General features: G+C 36.5%; 1 protein-coding gene across 1 annotated transcript in view; it reads right to left on the bottom strand.

Moving 5' to 3' along the window:
- The window catches only part of CRIM1 (cysteine rich transmembrane BMP regulator 1), a 174,395-nt gene that overhangs the window by 61,632 nt on the left and 90,451 nt on the right, over positions 1-22,312 (bottom strand). Inside the window, exons 4-5 of the mRNA XM_071575406.1 lie at positions 20,465-20,585; positions 5,528-5,649 (exon numbers count right to left, since the gene is read on the bottom strand). Of these exons, the coding sequence (XP_071431507.1) occupies positions 5,528-5,649; positions 20,465-20,585 (243 nt within the window). The remainder of the gene's footprint in view (positions 1-5,527; positions 5,650-20,464; positions 20,586-22,312) is intronic.

Below are 22,312 nucleotides of genomic sequence, written 5' to 3'. Positions count from 1 at the left end.
AGGAATAAATGATATCTTGTTGATTAATCATGTCTATATAATTATAGAATAAACCATGAGAAACAGCAGATTGAACATGATGTGAAGCATAAGAACACACCTATCATGAAGATGAAGGAGGAAAATAATGATTAGTGTATTGACTTCTGCTGTTATTTATAATCAAACAGGAACAACAACTCTAAAATCTGCAAAAAGAGTAATTACTGCAGAAATTTCTTTCACATGCTTTTCTAAGACACACTAACCAAAAGCTAGTTTGAGACAATGTGTATGTTTAACAAAGATAATCACACAAAATCTACAGATATACTATGGAGCTTCTAAATCAGTTTTATATTAAATCAAGGAAAAACATTACTGAAATAATAACTGATCTGTCCTAAAATTGCTGACAAACAACAGAGGGAACAAACTTCAGAGTCCCTGCATGACACCTATTCTGCTGCCATTAGCTGTCCCCTCAACAGTGGCCACGGCTGTTCCACAACAAGAGCAGAACTCTTTCCTAGCAGCAAAGACAGCCTCCCCATACTTTGAACAGGCAACTCTACATCTATCACATGAGCACATACTTGCAATAAATATTGCAGAAGTCTGGCCTGCTTTAACATTCTGTCTATCATCAGGGTTACCTAAATATACAGACTGGATTTTTTGCAGTCTACATACTCATAGTGCATACCTTTATTTTAAGGCAATGATGATCACTAACCTTCCTGACTGCTCCCCCGACCACCAAAAGAATTATTTACTTGTAACATCCAATAGACGTTGCAGCAACAGGAAAACTATACTAATGGGGGTGTGAACATGTCCTTCTTATTCCATCCTCTTGCCTGTTTTAGAAGTTTTCAAACACAGAAATAACTAATTGAACTTGTTGGTAATGCTGATTACACAACCTCCTCATTTACCATTTATAAACCCATTAACTTGCATTTGATTAAAACACACTCTTTAAAAAAAGGCATCTAATCCTAATTGGAAAGGCTGAAGATAAGGAATTTAGCATCTTCCTGGCAGTTTGTGCCAACAACTAACCCTCACTGCTGAGAACAGCATGTCCCAGATCTTACAGATTTGACTCTCCTTACTTTGATGGCAACTTTTTCAATGAAGTGAAGAAATTGATTTAAGCCTATCACTATATTTTCTCCATCTGTTACTAACATTGACTGTATCTCTTCTGCACTTGTTAGTATTTCAAGACACCTTAAAACCACAACTGGGTATTACATTCAACTATCAGTTTCACAAAAACATTTTGCCCCTGTCTTCATTGTAAACTGATCAAAATAATGGTAGGGATTTATTACACACAGACACACACACAGACACATACACACAGACACAGAGTTTATCAGTTTGTCATTGCCTTAGACATTTATAACCAGAAGTTCTTGTCAGAATTAATTTTCTAGAAATTTACAGGGTTTAGAGGACTTATTTCTAGTATTTGTCTCCCTGAAATAAGAACCATCTAAACATCCTAAAATGTTTTTGAAAAAAACCCAAATTATAAAGCAATGCAGATCATTTGTCCTCTTTACCAATGATCTACCACACAATACAAATGTCACACACTCATTAATAGTTTCACAGTTGCTTACAGATTGTTACTAAAAATATTTGTCATCTTCAGGCTTGTAACTATTTCCTCTGTCCAAAATGAAGCATCATTAATAACTGCACCTGTAAGTTTACACCATACAGCATTATTTTTAAAAATCTGATTGTAGCATTAAGTAGTAAAATGACAAATGTTCTTTTATAAAAAAGTATTTAACTTTTCTGGCCAGGTTTCTCAGAATTAATTTTTTTAAGAGGAACTTAATAAAAGATGATTTTTATGCTGGCCTGTAATACATTAATACTGATTTTTAAGGACATATACAAGACAAACCTTCCTTTTTTATCCATTTTGGCATTTCTGTTTTCCACTGTGGCATCAACTTCCCTTGAAAAACTCCTACTTTTACTTCCAATTTACTCTTTATTCAAAGGCTACCAAGGAGAAGATCAGGAATGGGAAAGCCTGAGAGGCAAAAAAGGAATCCTGACCCGGAAGCAGCTTGAATGTTTGGAGTGAGTTATAGTGAGCAATAAGGCAGTGATGCACAGGGCAACAGCATTAAGACAGTTCAAATTCAGTTACCAAGGAAAAATGAATACAACTTCTCCTTAGAAACAGAACATGAAGATAACTAAGGACAAAAAAAGTGGGCAATTTAAACAGCTCCATCTGACACCTGCTACAATATATACTGCAACAATGTTGTTAGCAGAACCCACAATAATATGCAAACTGAAGAGAAACAATTAGCAAGGTGGTTTGTACTTTTGAGACTGTTTCACACCAGGAAAGACATCATATTGGCTTTCCATTTCTTATTCAAACTACTAAAGTAAATTCTGAATCCAACATTGCATTGAGGTGTGTCACACAGTTAAAGCAGACTTAGAAATGGAGGGGAGGACGGCCAGCTTGGTTAAATAGGGAGATTCTGCAAGAAATCAGGGATAAAAAGAAAGTTTACAGACTATGGAAAAAAGGGCTGGCTACTTACGAAGAATTTACAGACAGAGCTAGGTCATGCAGGAAAAAAATTAGGGAAAGAAAAGTGGAATTTGAAGTAAATTTGGCTATTTCAGTTAGGGATAACAAAAAGTCCTTTTATAAATACATTAATAACAAAAGGAGGGGCAAGGAAAACCTCCATTCTCTGTTGGACTTGGAGGGAAATATAGTTAAGGAAGATGAGGAGAAGGCTGAGGTACTTAACACCTACTTTGCATCAGTTTTCACCAGTTAGACAGGTGGCCCTCAAGACAACTGGCCTCTGGAGCTGGTGGACAGGGAGAGGGAGCTGAATACCCCTCCTGTATTCCAGGAGGAAATAGTTACTGACTTACTGAGCCAACTGGATCCTAACAAGTCTATGGGACTAGATGGGATCCATCCCAGGGTGATGAAGGAGCTGGCAGAAGAGCTTGCCAAACCGCTCTCCATCATCTTCCAACAGTCCTGGCTCTCTGGGGAGGTCCCAGATGATTGGAGGTTGGCGAATGTCACCCCAATCCACAAAAAGGGCTGCAAGCAGGACCCTGGCAACTACAGGCCTGTCAGCCTGACCTCTGTGCCTGGCAGGGTTATGGAGCAGTTCATCCTGAGTGCAATCACACAGCACCTTCAGGGTGGACAAGGGATTAGACCCAGCCAGCATGGGTTTAGGAGGGGCAGGTCCTGTCTGACCAACCTGATCTCTTTCTACGATCAGGTGACCCACCTGGTGGAGGAGGGGAAGGCTGTGCCTGTGGTCTATCTGGACTTCAGCAAGGCCTTTGATACTGTCTCCCATAATATACTCCTGAAAAAGCTGGTAGCCCATGGCCTGGACAAGTGTACCCTCTCCTGGATTAAGAGCTGGCTGGAGGGTCAGGCCCAGAGAGTGCTGGTGAATGGAGCTGCATCCAGCTGGCGGCCAGTCACCAGTGGTGTTCCCCAGGGGTCTGTGTTGGGTCCAGTCCTGTTTAACATCTTTATTGATGATTTAGATGAGGGGATTGAGTCCATCATCAGCAAATTTGCTGATGACACCAAGCTGGGAGGGAGTGTCGATCTGCTGGAAGGCAGGAGGGCTCTGCAGAGGGATCTGGATAGACTTGAGAGATGGGCTGATTCCAATGGGATGAAGTTCAATAAGGCCAAGTGCCGGGTCCTGCACTTTGGCCACAACAACCCCCTGCAGCGCTACAGGCTGGGCACAGAGTGGCTGGAGAGCAGCCAGGCAGAAAGGGACCTTGGAGTACTAATTGACAGGAAGCTCAACATGAGCCAACAGTGTGCCCAGGTGGCCAAGAAGGCCAATGGGATCCTGTCCTGTATCAAAAATAGCGTGGCCAGCAGGACCAGGGAAGTGATCCTTCCCCTGTACTCTGCATTGGTGAGGCCACACCTTGAGTACTGTGTTCAGTTCTGGGCCCCTCAGTTCAGAAAGGATATTGAGGTGCTGGAGTGAGTTCAGAGAAGAGCAACAAGGCTGGTGAAGTGACTGGAGCACAAGCCCTGTGGGGAGAGGCTGAGGGAGCTGGAGTTGTTTAGCCTGCAGAAGAGGAGGCTCAGAGGTGACCTCAGCACTGTCTAGAACTACCTGAAGGGAAGTTATAGCCAGGTGGGGGCTGGTCTCTTCTCCCAGGCACTCAGCAATAGGACAAGGGGGCACGGGCTTAAGCCCTGCGAGGGGAAATTTAAGTTGGAGATCAGAAAAAAATTCTTTCCAGAGAGTAATCAGGCATTGGAATGGTCTGCCCAGAGAGGTGGTGGATTCATTTTTAAACTGAGATTGGACGTGGCGCTGAGTGCCATGATCTGGTAAATGGACTGGAGTTGGACCAAGGGTTGGACTCGATGATCTTGGAGGTCTTTTCCAAGCCAATCGATTCTATGATTCTATTATTCTATGATTAACAGAATGGAATAAATGTGAAACAAAAGGAAGATGAGTATTGCTTTAGTATATGAAATATACTAAGGCAGTATATAAACAAAAATAAGGTATGTTGCCTTTATGCAATCTTATCCCAAATAGTGAAATAATCTGAAAGCTAAACCTCATTTTTATACATAATATGCCATTATATATATACTATTATTTTTGAGTCAGCATTTCAGTATTTAAAATGTTACTATGTGTAAATATCACAAACATTCTCCAGGAGAAATCTCTGTCTCTCTCTCTCTGTATATTTATATGCATATCCAATGAGGACTGTAAAATAAAGGCTGTTTCAAACATATGATACACACACCACTAAACAAGCTCAAGTATTGCTGAATAAATATTAATAAATATTGCACCAATTTGTAATTTTTTATGCTTAGAAATTTTCCGAGCACGCAGCACTTCAAGAGTACTTTTCACCTTACCAAAAGTCAAATATCAAGTTTCTTCACAACTCAACCTCTATAGCATATATGCAGTTCTATGTATTTAGCTTAGGGGAGTCCTGAGATACAATCCCTCTCATAACAAATTCATAGTTTTTAAACATTTTCTAAACGTTTAGACTGGGAAGCAAAGAATGAGAATAAATATATTCCTACACTGACTTAAAATTTCTAAAGGTTGTAGAGTTGTGTTAAAAATTACTCTGCAATTGATTCTTAAAGTGAACGCCATATCTAAACAGCACACTTTCATTTACAATGCTTCAACAGAAAGTTGCAATGGTTAACAAAATTTCACTTCTAGAAGGACTCTAGGGTTTGTTACTGGCAAAAGATTACATGAAAAACATGTATTTAGGGAGTCTTGCTAAAACTGTAATTCCCTGATTCACTGCGAAGTGTTTTAGAAATTAAAGAAGCATGGCAACCCACAAATGACAGTTTCCCATCCCACCTGAACTTCCAGTTCCTTCTTACTGAATGAACCTCAAAAAATTATTTCTCTTAGATCTTGACAACATAATAAAAATAACCAATATCTAGCATTTCCCAGGTGCAAGAGAAAGTTTCACGTACCATTGACACACTCAAAGACATCACAGCACTTGCCGGGTGTTCCATCTCCACGTGAGACTATCTGAGGAACGGAGCCAGCCTCGCACATGGGGAAACCACATAAACCAGTGAGACACTCGCATCTGAAACCAAAGAACAGCAAGTAAAATCCCATAAATAAATGAAGCCACATACGGAGTGAAAGGATAAGCAAGAGAAATATGGAAAGTCAGAGCACAGCTTCAAGCTTTGGCATATTTGCATCTTAGAATCATCTTTTATTAAATCAACAACTAATATAGCTTATCAACCTGACAGATTTCTTTTAACTATCAAACTCTGCTTGGTGGTCAAGCAAACAAGAAGATGGTGTAAAAATGTAGAAAACTGTAGTTCCGGGTACATTAAATACTGTGGCTAGTTTTGGACCATTCTACAAAAGAGTGTTTTCTCCATGTAAGTGGTATTTAGTTGCTTATTTAAGAAAACAGCCTGAAGAACTGGAAGTTATCAAATTTGGATAAACAATAGTCACATTTGTTTCCAGATTCTTTGCTTTATGATTAACATAACAGTTTAAAAGTCAAACACTTAAGGCTTTTGATTAGTTTGCATTTAACAGAGTTCTTGCCCCGAACAATGGGCAAACTATAGTGAAAGCAGCAGTGATTCTATAATAAAATGCAAGAAAAAACAAAGAAAGAGAAACATGCAAACATCACAGCTGAGAAACTTCATGGAATAGTACTTAAATTTTTCAATTGCAAATCAAAATATTTTGTAAAAAATCCCCTATAGATTGATTTAGCATACTATAAATACACATGAATTACTAATGGAAACAAGGAACTCAGCAGAAGATCCTGCAATTATGAGTTAGAGAAGTAAGAACTCTACTTCTTAATAACTATTTCAAATATTTTAAGTAACCCAAGATAACCCCGACATTAGAACATCCCGTAGTAAAAAGCATTATCAGTTCTTAATGCATTTGCTTATTCTTTATGCTCAAAAAGCAGTAAGCTTGGTTCTCCTCTGCCATGCATGACTCCTTAATTGCCCAGCAGCCACTTCATCTTGGATCAGCATTCAAAGAAAGAGGAAGAACCACCTCTCAACAGACAGGGTTTTAATATGTCCCCCTTTAACTTCATCAGTGTTTGATAAAATTGTTATATTCTCCACTATAAGGTATTACTCAAAAGGAACTTTGCAGGAAAAACAAGTCAAGGAATCTCACAGAAATTTTATTAAACTTTTATAAAAAAATTGAAAATGATTCCTAAAATATTGTATGACAGAAACATGTTACTATAAAGAGATAAATAAGTCCTTGAAAAAAACAGTATTAATTGTATCACATTTTGCAAATAACACTAAATATGTCAAGATAGAGTGAAGTAATTTAATTCTATGTGCATATACATACTACAGTATAGTAACAGGTTTAAAGAAGGCATTTCAAGGCCTTTTTTTAATAATATTGTGCTTATCGTAACAGTAAAGGATAATGGACTAAACCAACAAAAAGTGAGATTACTGAAACCAAAGTTTTAATTATCAAATATTTGCTTTTGACATTTTTTTAATTTATTTGTAAGTATGAGCAAAGGGGGGGATCTAATTATTTTCTTTAAGGTATTCTGTTTGCCTTCAGAGACACAGAAGGAAAAAAAGGCCTTAAGGCTTCTACTACATGTGATCAAAAAATCTAAAGGATTTGTGACAGCAGCTTCCCTTTAAGATGATTAATATCTCTCACTTTTGCTGTCCCAATAGTGCATGAAGTTGGAGGGGGGTGGTGGGGAAGGGAGAGGAAGAAAAAAGGTAACCTCTAGTAATCAATGAAAAAGAATAATAAGCACTGTCAGGTTCATGGAATTTGTACCTTAACCCATCTAGCAGACATTGATTTGAAAGATGCTTTTCCCTTCCAAGAAGAATGAGACACAGAAATAAATGCCTACACATTACTAATGAAGAAAGAAAAACTATCTTTTTAAATATGTATCACAAAAAAAATACAGACACAATCTGAAAGCAGTATTAAAAGCCTGAAAAATAATACTAAGTTTCACTTCAATCACTGTATATTCAATATCCAGATAACCTCCAGGAACATAGGTAGATCAAACTTCCACAGAGAAAATGGCACACGTGATGAAAATACAGTTGTGGACGTTGATTTTTCATGTCTTATGAGCCAAAATTACAACTTCTAGCTCTATTGCCTTCACAATGAGCTTTCTCAGACATGTCTGTATCTACTTGATTCTTTGTCTCACATTCACTGTCACCAATAAGAGTTGCAGGATAATATATGATTAGATTAATAACTTTTACTTTTCCCCTCTCATTTTTTTCCCAGTCAATGTCTTACACGAAGCCCTCAGAACACAAAACTGAACAACCAGAAAATATGAATCACCACATTAAATAACTTATGATAGGACAATCTTCCATAAAAAGGGCTGAAAGAGATATTTAGAGGACTGATAGGAGCCAGTGTTGCTTTCTGCAGCAATGACTCCCTTCTATTCAGACCAATGAAAGTTTTGTATACTCACAGTGGAAGCAAACACAACCTCACACTCCAAAATCTTACAAATTGACTTCCCATTTGGTTAAAAAATAATCCATGCATAGGAGAATGTCAAAGTAGCAAATTATCTCAGATGGACTTTTAAATAGTCTGCATTCTTTTCAGCCAGCTCTGCTAGGAAAACCTTTGACCATTGTCCAGGCAATAGCATGGAAAACTCTTTTGGAGACAGAAGTCTGTCAGAAAGAAACCCAAGGAATTCTGATAGCTGAGCATGACTGTCACACTGTGAAAACAACATCTGGAAATTTGGAATAAGTGAGCCCATTCTCAGTAAGACAGCAAGATGGGTTTTATAGAACTAGATTTTTCTGAAGTGCTTTTTGGAACAGAGGGACAGACGGACGAGAAGCTGCAGTCCAGCTCTGTGCTCTGTCACAGACAGCTATCCACATGTGTATAACTTACCCTTGATAATGGAACATGAGGTTTGAAGAAGTTTAGCAGGTCAGTTTGAGTTAAGCCTGTGAAGTCTGTTCAGACTGCTGTTCAATAAGGTACAATGTTGCTTCTGAAGTGCTCCCTCTCTAACTGCAGCTTGCCTAAGGAAAACACACACCACAGAAGTTGCTACAAGGAAACCTTCCCAGAGAGAAGATTGAGTCATATGCCACTTTCTCCCTTTACACAGCCTGCAGGAACACCACTGCAACATCAAATGGCATGATGGCATCCGAAAGTTCCAAGAAAAAAGGGACGGGCTGTACTTGAGGTACCAAGAAAATAGCACTCGATAGTTGCCCCTCACACATCTTAGCAGAGGGTCTAAGGAAATGTGCCTCTTGGGATGTTATTACTGTAACAGCACTCAAGTCAAGCCAAGAAGAACAAGTTCTTTTAACAAGGCAGAATAGTCTTGTACGAGAGTACAATATTTCCAATAAGAGGCCCCAGAAAGACAAAAGAGAATAATCAAACAATTACGTCTGAGAGTTCAGGGAGTGCACCCTGAAAAGGAGGTGGTATGGCCTGGAAGGAACCAAGAATCCCAAGAATGGAGTTCACTGCACTGACATTTTAAAAATCCACAGTCAACCTGACTGGTAAAGTTCTGCTTCCTCAGGTCAAACAAACAAAGAAAAACAAAACAAAAAATCACAAACCCCCAAAACAACCCAATAATAATTCCAGAAAAATTAACAACTGAGTGAGGCAAACTTCCATAACAGAAATGAGATGGTGTTCATTCACCAATGCTTTGCAGATTAAGGAAGGTGACTCCTTCAGTAATATACATATGGTCTGATTTTTAAATTCAGGTTTTAAGTTCTTCAGAAGATAAATAATTTCATTACTTGTTAAATATATTTTTGAGGGGTGCTGGTGCTGGGGTTGTTTTGGTTTGGTTTTCCTTGTTTGTTTTTTTTCCTTTAAAGCCTTTGCTTTTTTCTTTATGTTCCCAAAAGTGCAAAAAGGAAAAGGAAAAAGACAGAAAAAAAAATCAAATTGAATACTTGTAAATGACAACTTTTACTTCAAATCCAATTATCTTGGTTCATTTGCTTCTATTACTAAACAGATTTAAAGAGAGAAGGGCTTGGTTAGTCTCAGAAATGCCATTTTGATGGTAGGATCAAAAGAGTACTCCAGGCACAAGGTATAATGACTATGAAAATAGGAACAAGTACCCTGGAAAAAAAAGATTTAGTACCAGTGAATGGCAAGGTTGGAGTGGGATATTTATTTTGAAGATCAAAATAAAATCAAAGTCTAAATCAGAGACTAGAGAAAAACATTCCTTGAAACATACATCATATTCCTGTGGAGAGTTTATCATGGTCTGTTTTTTTTACCCCTTGCAGCAATCTAATACAATTTGCATTGACGTTATTAGCACTTGTACTACTCAAATGTAGTAGAGAAAACTTCCACACATCTGTTATAAAATAACACTTTAGGATACTGTGAAACAAGGACTTTTCAGAAGAGAACTCTCAGCATTACCAAAGTTCAAAAGTGGCAAATAAAAGAGTTTAACTGCAAGACCCTTCCTTCTGTCGTCTAGCACAGGGCATAAGTGATGATGATACAGCACAATGAAATACTAACACAGCAGTCTCATGAAATCAGTGAAGGATTATTTGCACCTTACTCACACCTGAAGTCACAATGTAAGTTAAATAAACAAGATGATGAGCTTTAACTGGTCAAGCCACACGTAGCTTAAGGAATTAAACAAATGCTAGTCTCGGAAAACAAACTCTAGAATTTTACTAATCTTCAGGTACACAAACTGGAGAGTTTTCACTCAAGTTCAGGATCACTATTTCAGTTTTAATTAAAGATATCATGCAAGGGAATGTTTTTGCATATTATTAACATTAGAAAATAGGAAACAGATACTAAGCAAGGGAAGGCATTGAAAAAAACCACTTACATCAAGCAGATTACAATCTTTCCAAGGCTTATTAAAGTTCATTTGGCTAAAAGACTTGATTTCATCCTTTGATTAATATGAAATCAATTCATCTGTTTCCCTGAGGGATGAGACAGAAAAGGAGGATAGACACGAAAGAATCATGCTATGGAGCCTGTACAACCACTGGCCAAGTGCACTGACTTTTCAATGTATGATTTTTTCAAGTATGCTGATATATGGACAGACCCTTTTGAATTCACCAGTACAGGAAATAAAGCACAGTATAAACCAGTCAAATCTGTACTTTTCTCATATTTTGCCATATCAGCTGGTGTTTTCCACTGTAGTTTTTACACTTCTGTACCTCAGTTACTCTACTCTTCTCTTATTAGTCTCAACCTTTGTAATATAACAAATATTTCAAAATTAAAAATAAGGTATTAATTGTTATACAAATATTTTCTACTACTGTGAAAAGCTATTTCTTTTCTTATTTCATTACTTTTTAATAAGGCATTATAAATACCTGATCCTCTTACAAATAAAACACAATTCCTAAGGTCTTGAGGTTCAAAAATCACTTACAGATAATAGTTTTATAAGTAATTCATTAACCTCATTTTTCCTGTAACTCCAAACTTGCTCCTGAATGATATATCTCCCTGAAACAAAGCCATCAGGGATAGCTTTGCCATAAGCAAAGCAAAGTAACCCCGAAAAACAACAACAAAAAAGCAAAATCCCCTCCAATCTCCCCCAAACATATTATTGTTTAATTTATTTGACTGTTTAATTTCATGCCCACTCTCTCCTCTTCAAAAGGATAAAAACCCTAACCCTACTAATTATTTCTTGTTTAGTTTTTTCATGCCATTCGTGCTATTTTAAACACCTTTCTTGTATCCCTGGAGGCAATTCTGTATGAGTTTAGGAAAGATAATCATAGAATAGTCTGTGTTGGAAAAGAACCTTTAAAGGTCATATAGTCAAACCCCACCCCTAGAAACGAGCAGGTTGCTAGATCAGGTTGCTCAGAGTCCCATTCAACCTGACCTTGAATAAAAACAAAGCCAGAAGTTTGCTCCAAAATCTAAATGTTTTTGAGACCAAACAGCTCCACTCAATTAATGAGACCTTTTCCATGTAGTGGGAACTGTGTAGGCAAGAACTGTAATGCCTTTTTAGAAACAAGACTGAAATTCACCCATGACATTTCAAAGAAGAGTAGTGAGAATGACTTATTATTATAAAATGGTCCATAACCTTCAGTTCCACTTTTTACTTATTCAATTAATTGAAAAGGAAAAAAGAAGCAGCAATTTGTAGCTGAATTCTGACATGATGCTTCCTGTGTTTTCTAGAGGAAACACAACTCCAAACTCTTTTGATATAACCTCAATAATAATGCTGATATTATCATCTGCTCTGAGTACCACTGGAAACTGCTGGGAAATTCCCCCACCTACTTCCCTTTTAAAATACAATATATATAATTCTACTGCTTTTTAAATGTGTATGAGTCTCCCCAGACATCTGTGCAGTTGTCAGTTGGAAGACAACTGTCAAAGACCTTATTGATCTCTGTGATACAAACAGAAATTTGCCTGTTCAAGTCAGAAATTATTCTCATCTAAATCACCTATTCAATTTCCAAACAAGTTAATAGCTGATTAAGTAAAAGAAACAAAACAAAACACAGTGGGAAGTCTCAGGGGAAGAAGGAAAAACAATATGCAGTGTGATCAAGGTGCACACATTGTTAGTCTGACAAGTGAAAATAAAAAATTATAGCAGAAAGATATGTCTACCAGCTTATTATAAATTGAAAGAGTTCAAACATTAGCTTGCTTATCAAGAATGGAAACAAAACCAAATTCTACAGATACTACAATCTCATTATAATTCCAAGCATAAAACACCATCTATAAGTAGAAATAATTAAAAGTCACTTTATCTGGCTTGAAATTTCATTTTAAAAGTTTCACATTGGAGGAGTAAAATATGCCATTACCTCACCACACAATCAGATTAAAATACTACATATAATTTTTCATAACAACTTATACATAAAAAAGGAAACTGCTTGCATAGCTATCATCAATACTTCCTCCCCCTGTAGAAATACTTTTTTTTTGTTTTGCTCTTGGGAAATGTGCTGCTTCCTTCAGGTAACATTGTCTTTAAGGTTTTCCAATTCAGTACTTTCTAGGAGTTGGTGGAAGACTACACATGTGTATTTTTAACAGATCATACAGGCACAAAAATCTGATCTTATAAAAGATGCAAGCAGGGACCTCTGTATTTACAATATCTTACAACTTCTGCAAAAGATTTACATGCTATTTCTTCTGCAAACGTTCTCATGTTTCCTCTCCTTGTCTGAGATCTCTGACACTCAGAAGACAGCAATCAGGCTCCAGAAATATCTTGTGTTTCAAGGGCTTCTGTTCAAGTTTTATTAAGATGGCTTTAAAAAACCAAGCAACCAACCAACTTATCTTTTCCTCATTTGTGGACTTCAGAAAAATACGGTTGCTAGCCAAAACAATCACATTGTGAGGCTTAATGCCAAGGCAGCATTAACCATCACACTGAGAAAATCTAGGAATTCCTGAGGCAGCTGTAGTAAGAAAGAAGGGGAATGCCTGAACTCTGAATTCAGCAATTCATTCCCTCTTCTGAAGACACCATGGAGAAGACAGACATGAAACATGGGTCACCTTATAATGGTTGCATACATGCCCTGTTATCCTTGCTCTTTGTGGATATTCAGTACAGTATAGTCTGTAAACAGGACTGAACACCACTTTCTCAGCAGTCCTGGATGAAGCAAAATGGTTTTCCCAGGGAAGGTATTTGCCTTTTTCCAACTTTGGAGGATTTTAAACACTAAAATGAAAATGCCTAAACTGAAAATGCCTTACCTACTTCCAGATATTACAAAACTTCATAAAATTGCATTGTTCTGTTAATCAGCTGTCAAAACAATCAAAAGCCTAAACTTGACAGAGGATGGGTTTAACCGGCACCATTGTAGAGCTTTCCTTCAATATAAACCTGCCACTTCAATAAGGAACAGAGACTTCAATTCAACACAAAGTGTTATACCATGATGGTCAGATGCACTTGAGATGGCAAAGTGATCTGCTAAAGTAGAGGAGGAACAACTTGCTCAAGTTGGCCATGATGGATAGAAACCAGAGTTTCTAAGAAGCTGATGAAAGAATTGAAGGCATAGCAAAGCTTCTGCAGAACATTTGGTCCAGCTACCCAAGTTACTCAGAAGTCAATCCCTGCATAGAAATTTCAGGAAGATACAAGTGCTTGGATTCTTTTTTAATCTTACCAGTTCCAGCTGAACCTTCCTTTAAAAAAACTGGGATCCACAACCACTTTCTCTTGGATACCAATTCTTGAGGATGAGATGGGTGGAGGAGAAGGATCTAAAAGTCTAGAACAAATACAAGGGAAACCTCTGTATCAGAGAAAGTTCCTTAAGAGAGGTGACTGGTACAGGGGGAAATGAGGAAAAAAGTTATACTTCCTGGAAAATCATGACTGCCCTCTAAAGAAGTTCAAGGAAATCAAAGCAGTGAATCCTGTATGGAACATCCAAACAACTTATCATAAAATCAAGGTCTTCCAAAGCCAGAAAGACCTAAGAAAACATGTAGAAAAAAATGTGAGAATCACCAAGAATGACGCAGAAAAGATCTGGAACAGCCAAACAGCTACAAAGAATTAATAGAAATACACTACCCTTCCTACTAAATAGGATAGATGTAAAGTTAACCACAGACTCAGAGGGCACCTCTACAGATGCTGTCAGAAGAAAAACAACTAGTTGTGTATGGGTGCTCTCAAATATAATGCAAATATAGTTAGTAATACCTTAAAAGGAAATTTACAACTACAGATTTCTCAGTTATGATCCTGGTGGCTGCCATAAAACGAGAAGAAAAGAACTGTGCTGGTTTATGTGTAGCTGCCATTAGAGTCCCTAGACACTGCTGGGACACGAAATACAGAACATTTGCTGGTAAGTCTAATGCTCTGACAGGTTGTGGACACAATACATGATACAATGACAACAGGCCCAAGTGTCATAAAGGGGGATAAAGTCCATTAAAAGCAAGTGCCTACTGGAAAAAGTAGATAAGGGATAATAAAATAGAATAGCTTGGGAAGGGATCTTAAAGATCACCCAGTTCCAATTCCCTGCCATGGGCAGGGACACCTTCCACTAGATCATGTTGTCCACAGCCCCACTCAAACTGGTTTTGAACACTTCCAGGGATAGGGCATCCACATCTTTGAGAAATTTGTTCCAGTGTCTCACCACCCTCATGGTGAATAATTTCTTCCTAATGTCTAACCTCAATCTACCCTCTTTCAGTTTAAAGCCATTATCCCCTGACCCATCACTACACTAATCAGAAAGAAATTTCTATGACTTCTAAAAGAGGTGTGATTTTTGCAACCACTACCTACCTTTAACATCTTTAGAACTGCTAAATAAAGCACACTCATGCTAAAAATATTTTAATACAAATGAAAAAGTGTTTTCTTAACAGAAGATTCTCAAAGTGAGGCATGTTTTCATAATTTACTCATTTTCCTACTACTTCATACACTGAAAGGTAATTAAATATGAAAATAAAATCTATTTTTGTACTGATCTAAGTTATATTCAACTTCTATCCAAATACAGCTTAAATTAAACTTTAGGTAAAAAAATATTTCCTGGTAAATCAAAGTATTACTCATTTTCATGAGCTGTATAAGAATGCGAGTATTTAAGAATTTGAGGTGGGTTGGAGGGAAAAACTGGGCTTTTTCTAAATAAAACTTTAATGCTTGGGAAAAACAAAATGCACATATAAATTGCCCCTCAGACCCTCCAGTGGGACTGAGTAGTGATGACAATGTTAAACAGTATTTTATTATATTGTCCAGAGAACTAACACTTGGACTTGCTGGTCAAGCACATTTCACTTCTTTACCATACTGAAGCCCAGACTGTGGCATTGCCATTCACAGCAGGCCCAGACAGACATTTTAGCTACATACAAGTTAAAAAACAACAGGGAAAAGCCTATGCAAACGAGGAAAAAAGGTTCTATGACTAATTCATTTGAGAAATTTTTTCAGACGTTTTCTTTTAAACCATGCAACTATAATCCTACTCCTTCATGCTAGTTGAGCCAATTGAGAGGTTTGCATTTGTAATGCCATCCAGTTATCTGTAACTAAGTGGTAGTGAAATGATCCAATTCAAAGAGTCTTCGTTTGCTCATCCATCAAGCACAAGCCTTTTGAGCTCCAATATTGCAAGACTTGCTCTTAATCACTCTTCCAACATATGAAACAGTCATCATGACTTGTATCCCTTTCTACTTTAGATTTATTAAGCAGTTCACTGGTCTCTAAATCTCTCTGTAACTTGTCTTCTGCTTCTGTAAGGCTTAATTTACAAGTGCTTTTTTTTCTCCTTGTCCCACCACAGCTTTCTTGAAACTGCCTTTTTTTTAGAACCTAACTCAGGCAGAAAATAAACCACTGAAAATGTTGATAGATAAACATACATCAATTATTTCTGAACTTTTTCTATTCTAGAATATATTCAGGCTTATAGTGTGAGCTTTTGAAAAAAGTATGTCAAGCAAAGTTGGGATTTAGTGAATGTACTCCTGGATGCTTCTCTCATCTCAGAAGGATATTACTATGTCCTATATTATCAGTAAGATATTGAAACCACCATGTGCACACTGCAAGAATTCATCTCAGGATGTAAAGGACAACTACATGGACTCATTGAGACTGATTCACTTGCAAACTCTGAGGGAGGAGAGGTGTGGGAAATGTTCTTCAGTGTTAAGTAGTTTGGGGAAAGGGATACAATTCCATTTTATACAGTAAACCTTGTGAGACAATATTAATTAAAAAGTCCTAGTTGTTGTTAGTTTGTTTGTTTTTTAAAGTTAGAATCCAATACAAAGAAAAGGACTAGTGGCTATGGAAGAATGAAACTGAAAAGGAAGGCACTCTGACAGTCAAATTTTTATGGCAAGCTTAGTGTCCTCAAGAGGCAAAATCAGATTCCATAAACTGCTTCTGTCAAAACAGTATCACTTGTTTCTAGCTATAATTACATCTTTTAATCCTTAATTCAATCCTCTACCAGTTTTCCCACTATTTTTCTCAGAACTTACTTATTACTTAACTTTTGGCTCTTTTTAATATCGGCATGATACAAATATCTTTCTATTCTCTATTGAGTTTTCTTTGTTTATCTGGTTTTATTAAAAGACTGACCAAGAATACCTGGGCAGAGGGAGGGGTGCATGTGCAAAATACCTGTGAGAACAGAGCACTGAATGAATCTTGAAAGTGCCAAATCTGTAACAGGTGACAGCACAGAAAAAGGGATATAAAACTACAGCAAAAGTGGAGACCTGGTAAAGACTAGTAAGACTAAACTTCCAAATTATTCTGAGAACAGTCACAAAGAAAAAAAGGGATAACTCAAAACTATTTGGTGTAAAGCTATCTAAACATTCCATTTACTTTGCTGTAGAAAATCCTACAAAAAATGTACAAAACTATGTGAGCAATAAAGATATAAGCCAGTATAAATCACTGAAATCAGCTCCTGTTGTTACTCTTCATTTTTCATAGATAAAAAAATTAAACATATTTTGATAAATATTTTTGCACTTACAAATAAATTCTCAAAAGAATCTGAAAATCTGAAGAAATTTCATTCACAACAGAACAACTGGAAATATCTGAAGATAACAGATTCTGTATACTTTATAGTGATCACTCTTCATTTAACTTTGTAATAGGAGAGAACAAACTTACATTAACAAAACTGTGATAACATGTTTTCTGTAAGAGCTCTAATACATTTTTTATTCAATAAACTCCTTGGAGAAGGGAGCATCTTTACCAAGACCAGAGACAGACTTTTCTAAGCTTTCCTAACATAATACCTGTTTTCCTAACATTTAGCTTTCCTAACATACTAGCTGGAAATTTAAGGTAATTGTCTCATAACAACCTGATGAAAGCTGAAGCAACTGGTATTTTGGTGTTGATGCCAAATCAGTAGGCTGTTCTGTTTGAACCACTGCATTAGAAATCAGTGTAACACTAAAGTAAGAAATTCCAGAATTAAGGAAAAATAGCTCCTCTTCCCAGTGTAGACACATTCATCCATAAATCTGTGGTTTAATTGACTTTTTCTGTAATTCCAACATGTAAGTCTTACAGAGACCCTTCAAATATAAAACTCCAATGTTTCCTCAAATCTGAGAAAACGAAGCTGAATTCAAATGGTTTGATTTTCATGTTCCAAGTAACTGCAGTTTGTTTCCCTTCTGCTTTCTTTCTTTTCATGCATACACTTCTCTTCCCTCTAACCTTCTCATAAGGTTTCTTTTCTGATTATTCCTATGTCTATGTTCCTTTACTCTCCCTTCAAGTAATATCTTTACTTACATCACATGAATGATGACCACACCACTGTCCTCCTTAAGAAGCACAGCAGTATATCAAAATCAAAATAACGTATTTCTAGCAGGCAGACAAAATGTAAAGCATTTATATGATCTTATTGCTGCCAGATTCAGTCATCCTTCTTTCCTTCTCCCCTACTCCATTAAAAAGTGTATTATTGCTGTGATGAATTAAGTCAATCCAAATAGCAACCCACATAATAACAACATGCAGCAACAAAGACTGAGCCACGAAATTAAAAACTACATGAGGAGTACAAGACAGCTGTAATTGTTTCTACCTGCCTACAGTGACACTAGGTTATGCTAATGGGTTTTTTTTGCAATTTTACACATCAAGGAGAGCAGAGGTATTAACACAAAAAAAGCTCTGATCATAAGATCAGATCATAAGACTCCAGGAGCTAAGTACTCATCTTACCCAGCTCTGATCTCTTGTTAAACCCTGATCCCAGTAATGCACCACAATTTGTTTCCAAGAGGTTTCAAGAATTCACAATGATCTAGTAATTCACACACTGTAAGCCTGCTTGTACAATTGGGGTCTTTGTGTGCAGGAGACGAGAATACTGGTTTCATCACTCAATTACCACACACATGAACAAGAACACTTCAGACAGGAGTTACAGTTAACACCCAGCAAACCAACTGACTTCATTTTTAAACATTCTCAAAGAAATAAAAAGACTCTTTCAAGTACATGTTTGTTCTAGGTGTTTTATTTAAGGTCAGTTCCCGTGTGTGTGCTAGAAATAGAAAATATTTCCAACTGGTCATTTTTCTCAAGTACATTTTCTTGGTATTTTATGTTCCCTGATAGAAGGAACACTGAAGTTATCATTGACAAAGAATAAAGCAGATATTTTTCATTCCCCCCACCCCAACACTAGAAAAATCAAACCACAAGTTATATTAAACTGTACAAAAATAGAACACAATTTTACTTCCGTGAAATAAAAATAATTTGCCCTATATAACACTTTGTCATCCTGCAAGTTGAAACAAATTCAGAAGTGAAAATGTACCATTAATCTTTCTATCATATCAAGGTTTCTGAGTGTTAATCTAAACTATAAATTTATGAAATATTAATCTGAGATGGATTCTTTGACTTTATAATCTATCTTTTGGATACCATGCTTAGTATTGTTCTAGTTGTCTTGAACATGCCGAACTGTGTTTGCAACAATGCCAGTATGATGACTATATAAAATGTACAGCCTTCTGTGCAATCCCAACTAGCTGGGTCAGCTCCCAACTAATATGGCATCACTGCAATTCCTAGGAAATTTACAGAAAATATGTTAAAGAATAAAGGGAGGATACTGAGAATTCATTCTGGTCCAAAATTCAGAAAACAAGAAAATAAAAGGAAACAACTCTGAATGAAAGAACATTTGTAATATTCACTAAGGGTAGTAATTATTGTTAAGTATCAGACTACTATGTGTATTCTACAATTACAAATAAAATTTGTCAAGTTTAGAAATATATTTTCAAATTTTAGTAGCTAGGATTAGTGCACCATGTGATATTTTTCACATCTCTTTTCATGCCTTAATTTTTTAAAATAAATATGTTTTTAAATCTCCATGCAATAAGAGACCTTCATATGTCACGGAAACAATGATTTTAAAGAAGTCACCATATTAAATGTGCACCCAAAGGGTACCCAACAGAGAATATCCATGATTACACAACCTTTGCCATTTTCTACTTTTTAAATTCTTTGCAAGTGTATCACTACTTTACATAAGGGACTGCGAATAGGGTAATATTCTATGGAGTGAAAACCTTCATACTAAGTAAACTAACTAGTTATATCTACAAAAAATACTTTTTTGGTCTAAAATACTTTAATTGATGTTACTTTTTGCTTGAATTTGTATGTATTTGGCATATTGCTGAATCAGGTTTCAGGAAATTTGCTGTAAAAACTGAACCTCAAATAGTGGTGCATAATTGAGGAACAAAACCACCTCCAGACTTTCAAATACTTGAAATTTCTGTTCCCCTACAGTTCCAGATAGCCACCATCTTTCAGCTTCTTACAGTGGTCTTCCACATACAGAAAAATAAGATTTTTTTTTCCTTTAACTACATAGAATTTTTTCTGGCGTATCTTCTATCATCGTCATCATTCAATTCCTTACCATTAAACACATTCAGAAGTTTCTCAGAAGTATTTATTTTTACAAAGTTAATTGAACTAACTGAAAGTCAGTCTAGAGACACAAACTCCTTAAACAGTTTTAGCAAAAATCAGCTTCATTCATTTGCACTTAGATTTTTTTTTCTGCTTCAAAAAGACAGATTCTATATTTCCATCAGACTGATAAATCTTTAACTTACTTCATATGTCTTTCATTCTGTGTTAATGTTTATTGCCACAGAAGTATGTGTTATTATCCTGTATTTATAGTAGCACTTGAATTGTAGAGAACAAGTTAAAAATACTGAGCCATCAAGACACCAACCTTGTGGGCAGAGTACAGCAGCCATCAGCCGTCAGCCTGACTTGGGTTTCGTAGCTATCGAGGGGGCAAACGACTTGTTGAACAGGAGGACATTCAACTGTGCTGCAATCCACACTGAACACTATGGAGGAAAGGAAGAAGAAAATTTCTATTACTTATGCTTTAGAAGCTTTTTGAAAATTACTTCCTCATAAGCAATGACTTACTCATCAGCCTTTTAAGTCAGAAAAATTATCCAACGAATGCATGCTTGCTAGCTAACATTACTAAAAGACTTCCTTTCTCTTTAAGATTCACTTTCTAAAATTTTTGACTCAGGAAACAACTGAACTAATATTAGTTAATAAAAAATTAATAAATGTTCAACTGGCAACCTTAAACAATTGTTACACCTGTGAATAATATTAGTTACTAGAAATACCTAGGTTACTGACAATATATATTTCCCACAGCTTTTGAAACAGCAAACAATTCATTGTCATACTCAGGAAAGCTGAAACACATATTTTTCTTATTTGGTCCTAAATCTCCCACGTTAACAAATGATACTAGCTCAGGTATTATCTATTTGCTTATCATGGTTATACTAAGTATAGAATAAAACATATTCCCTCTTAAAGGGAGCTACCTTCTGAATGAGTAAGCAGGAATGGCATCAGACTGAAAATTATACAGTGCAATATCCCTGATTATTGATTAAACTTCAATATTGACACTATCCCACCTGCTTACTGAAGTACTAAAGCAACACAGCAATGCTGCACCACACTTCTTGTAAGAGCTGATAACCTTCAAAGGCCTGTCTTCTGGTCCTATGTTTTTCCAGCTTGATGCTCAGCAGTACATGTCAATAATAACTGAATCAGACATAATGAGACATCAGTCTCAGAATTACATCTGCTCAGCACATCTCCATTTCAGTGGTTACAGTGTGATAATAAATAGCTCACTAATACCTAAAAGTAGCCTGAACAGTCTACATTTAAAAACTACAAACTTAAGAAAAATTACAAACACCAAATCAAGAGCTCTCAAATAGAATTTTCTTTTCTTTATTATTTTATTGTTACTCATAAAATGGCTGAAGTAGTACAGGACCTCTAGGAGGTTCCCAGGCCCAGGCCATGTAGATCTGGCTGCTCAGGACTGTGCCCAGATGGCTTTTCAATATTTCAAGGATGGAGACTCCACTACCTCTCTGGACAGCCTGAGTCAGTTCTCAGTCATCCTCATGACGAAAAAGTGCTTTCTTATGTTCAGAGGGAACCTCCTGCATTTCAGTGTGTGCCCCTTGCCCCTCTGGTTCTGTCAATGGGCACCACTTAAAAGAACTTGGCTCTGTCCTTACAACCCCTTCAGGCATTCATATGCATTGAAGAGGTGAAGTCTCATCTCTCATACTTTCCTCACAGGAGAGTGATGAAGAGAGATAAGAGATGAAAAATACTTGAAAGGAAAAAGCTTCTACTTTCAGATTTACACAGGTTTCTCAAACTGGAAAAAGTATTGAGACAAACTTATAGATAAGCTGAAAATATTGTAAGGTTTCAGAACAATCTATAACTGGATTCTTCATTGCTTAAAAAGACATCTCCCAGATTAGGTGCACTACTGTCCTAAAAAATAAGACTGCAAACACTTGCTACTGAACTACTCGTTTTCTTTTCATGTCTTATTTTAATTCCAGTAAGTATCACATGTACATTTCATGAACAGGTTTATTATAAGTTGTTATTATATATTTTCTTATAAGCTAAAAAAATATTTTTTTTATCCTAGAAATCTTAAGATTTAAATATATAGTTTGAGAAATATGTATCTTCAAGAACTCATATATGTTTTAATTTC

This window comes from Pithys albifrons, chromosome 2, assembly GCF_047495875.1.
Source record: "Pithys albifrons albifrons isolate INPA30051 chromosome 2, PitAlb_v1, whole genome shotgun sequence".
In the NCBI taxonomy this organism is placed as follows: Eukaryota; Metazoa; Chordata; class Aves; order Passeriformes; family Thamnophilidae; genus Pithys; species Pithys albifrons.
The sequence above is the reverse complement of the archived record's forward strand: the minus strand, read 5'-3'. Positions and strand labels throughout refer to the sequence as shown.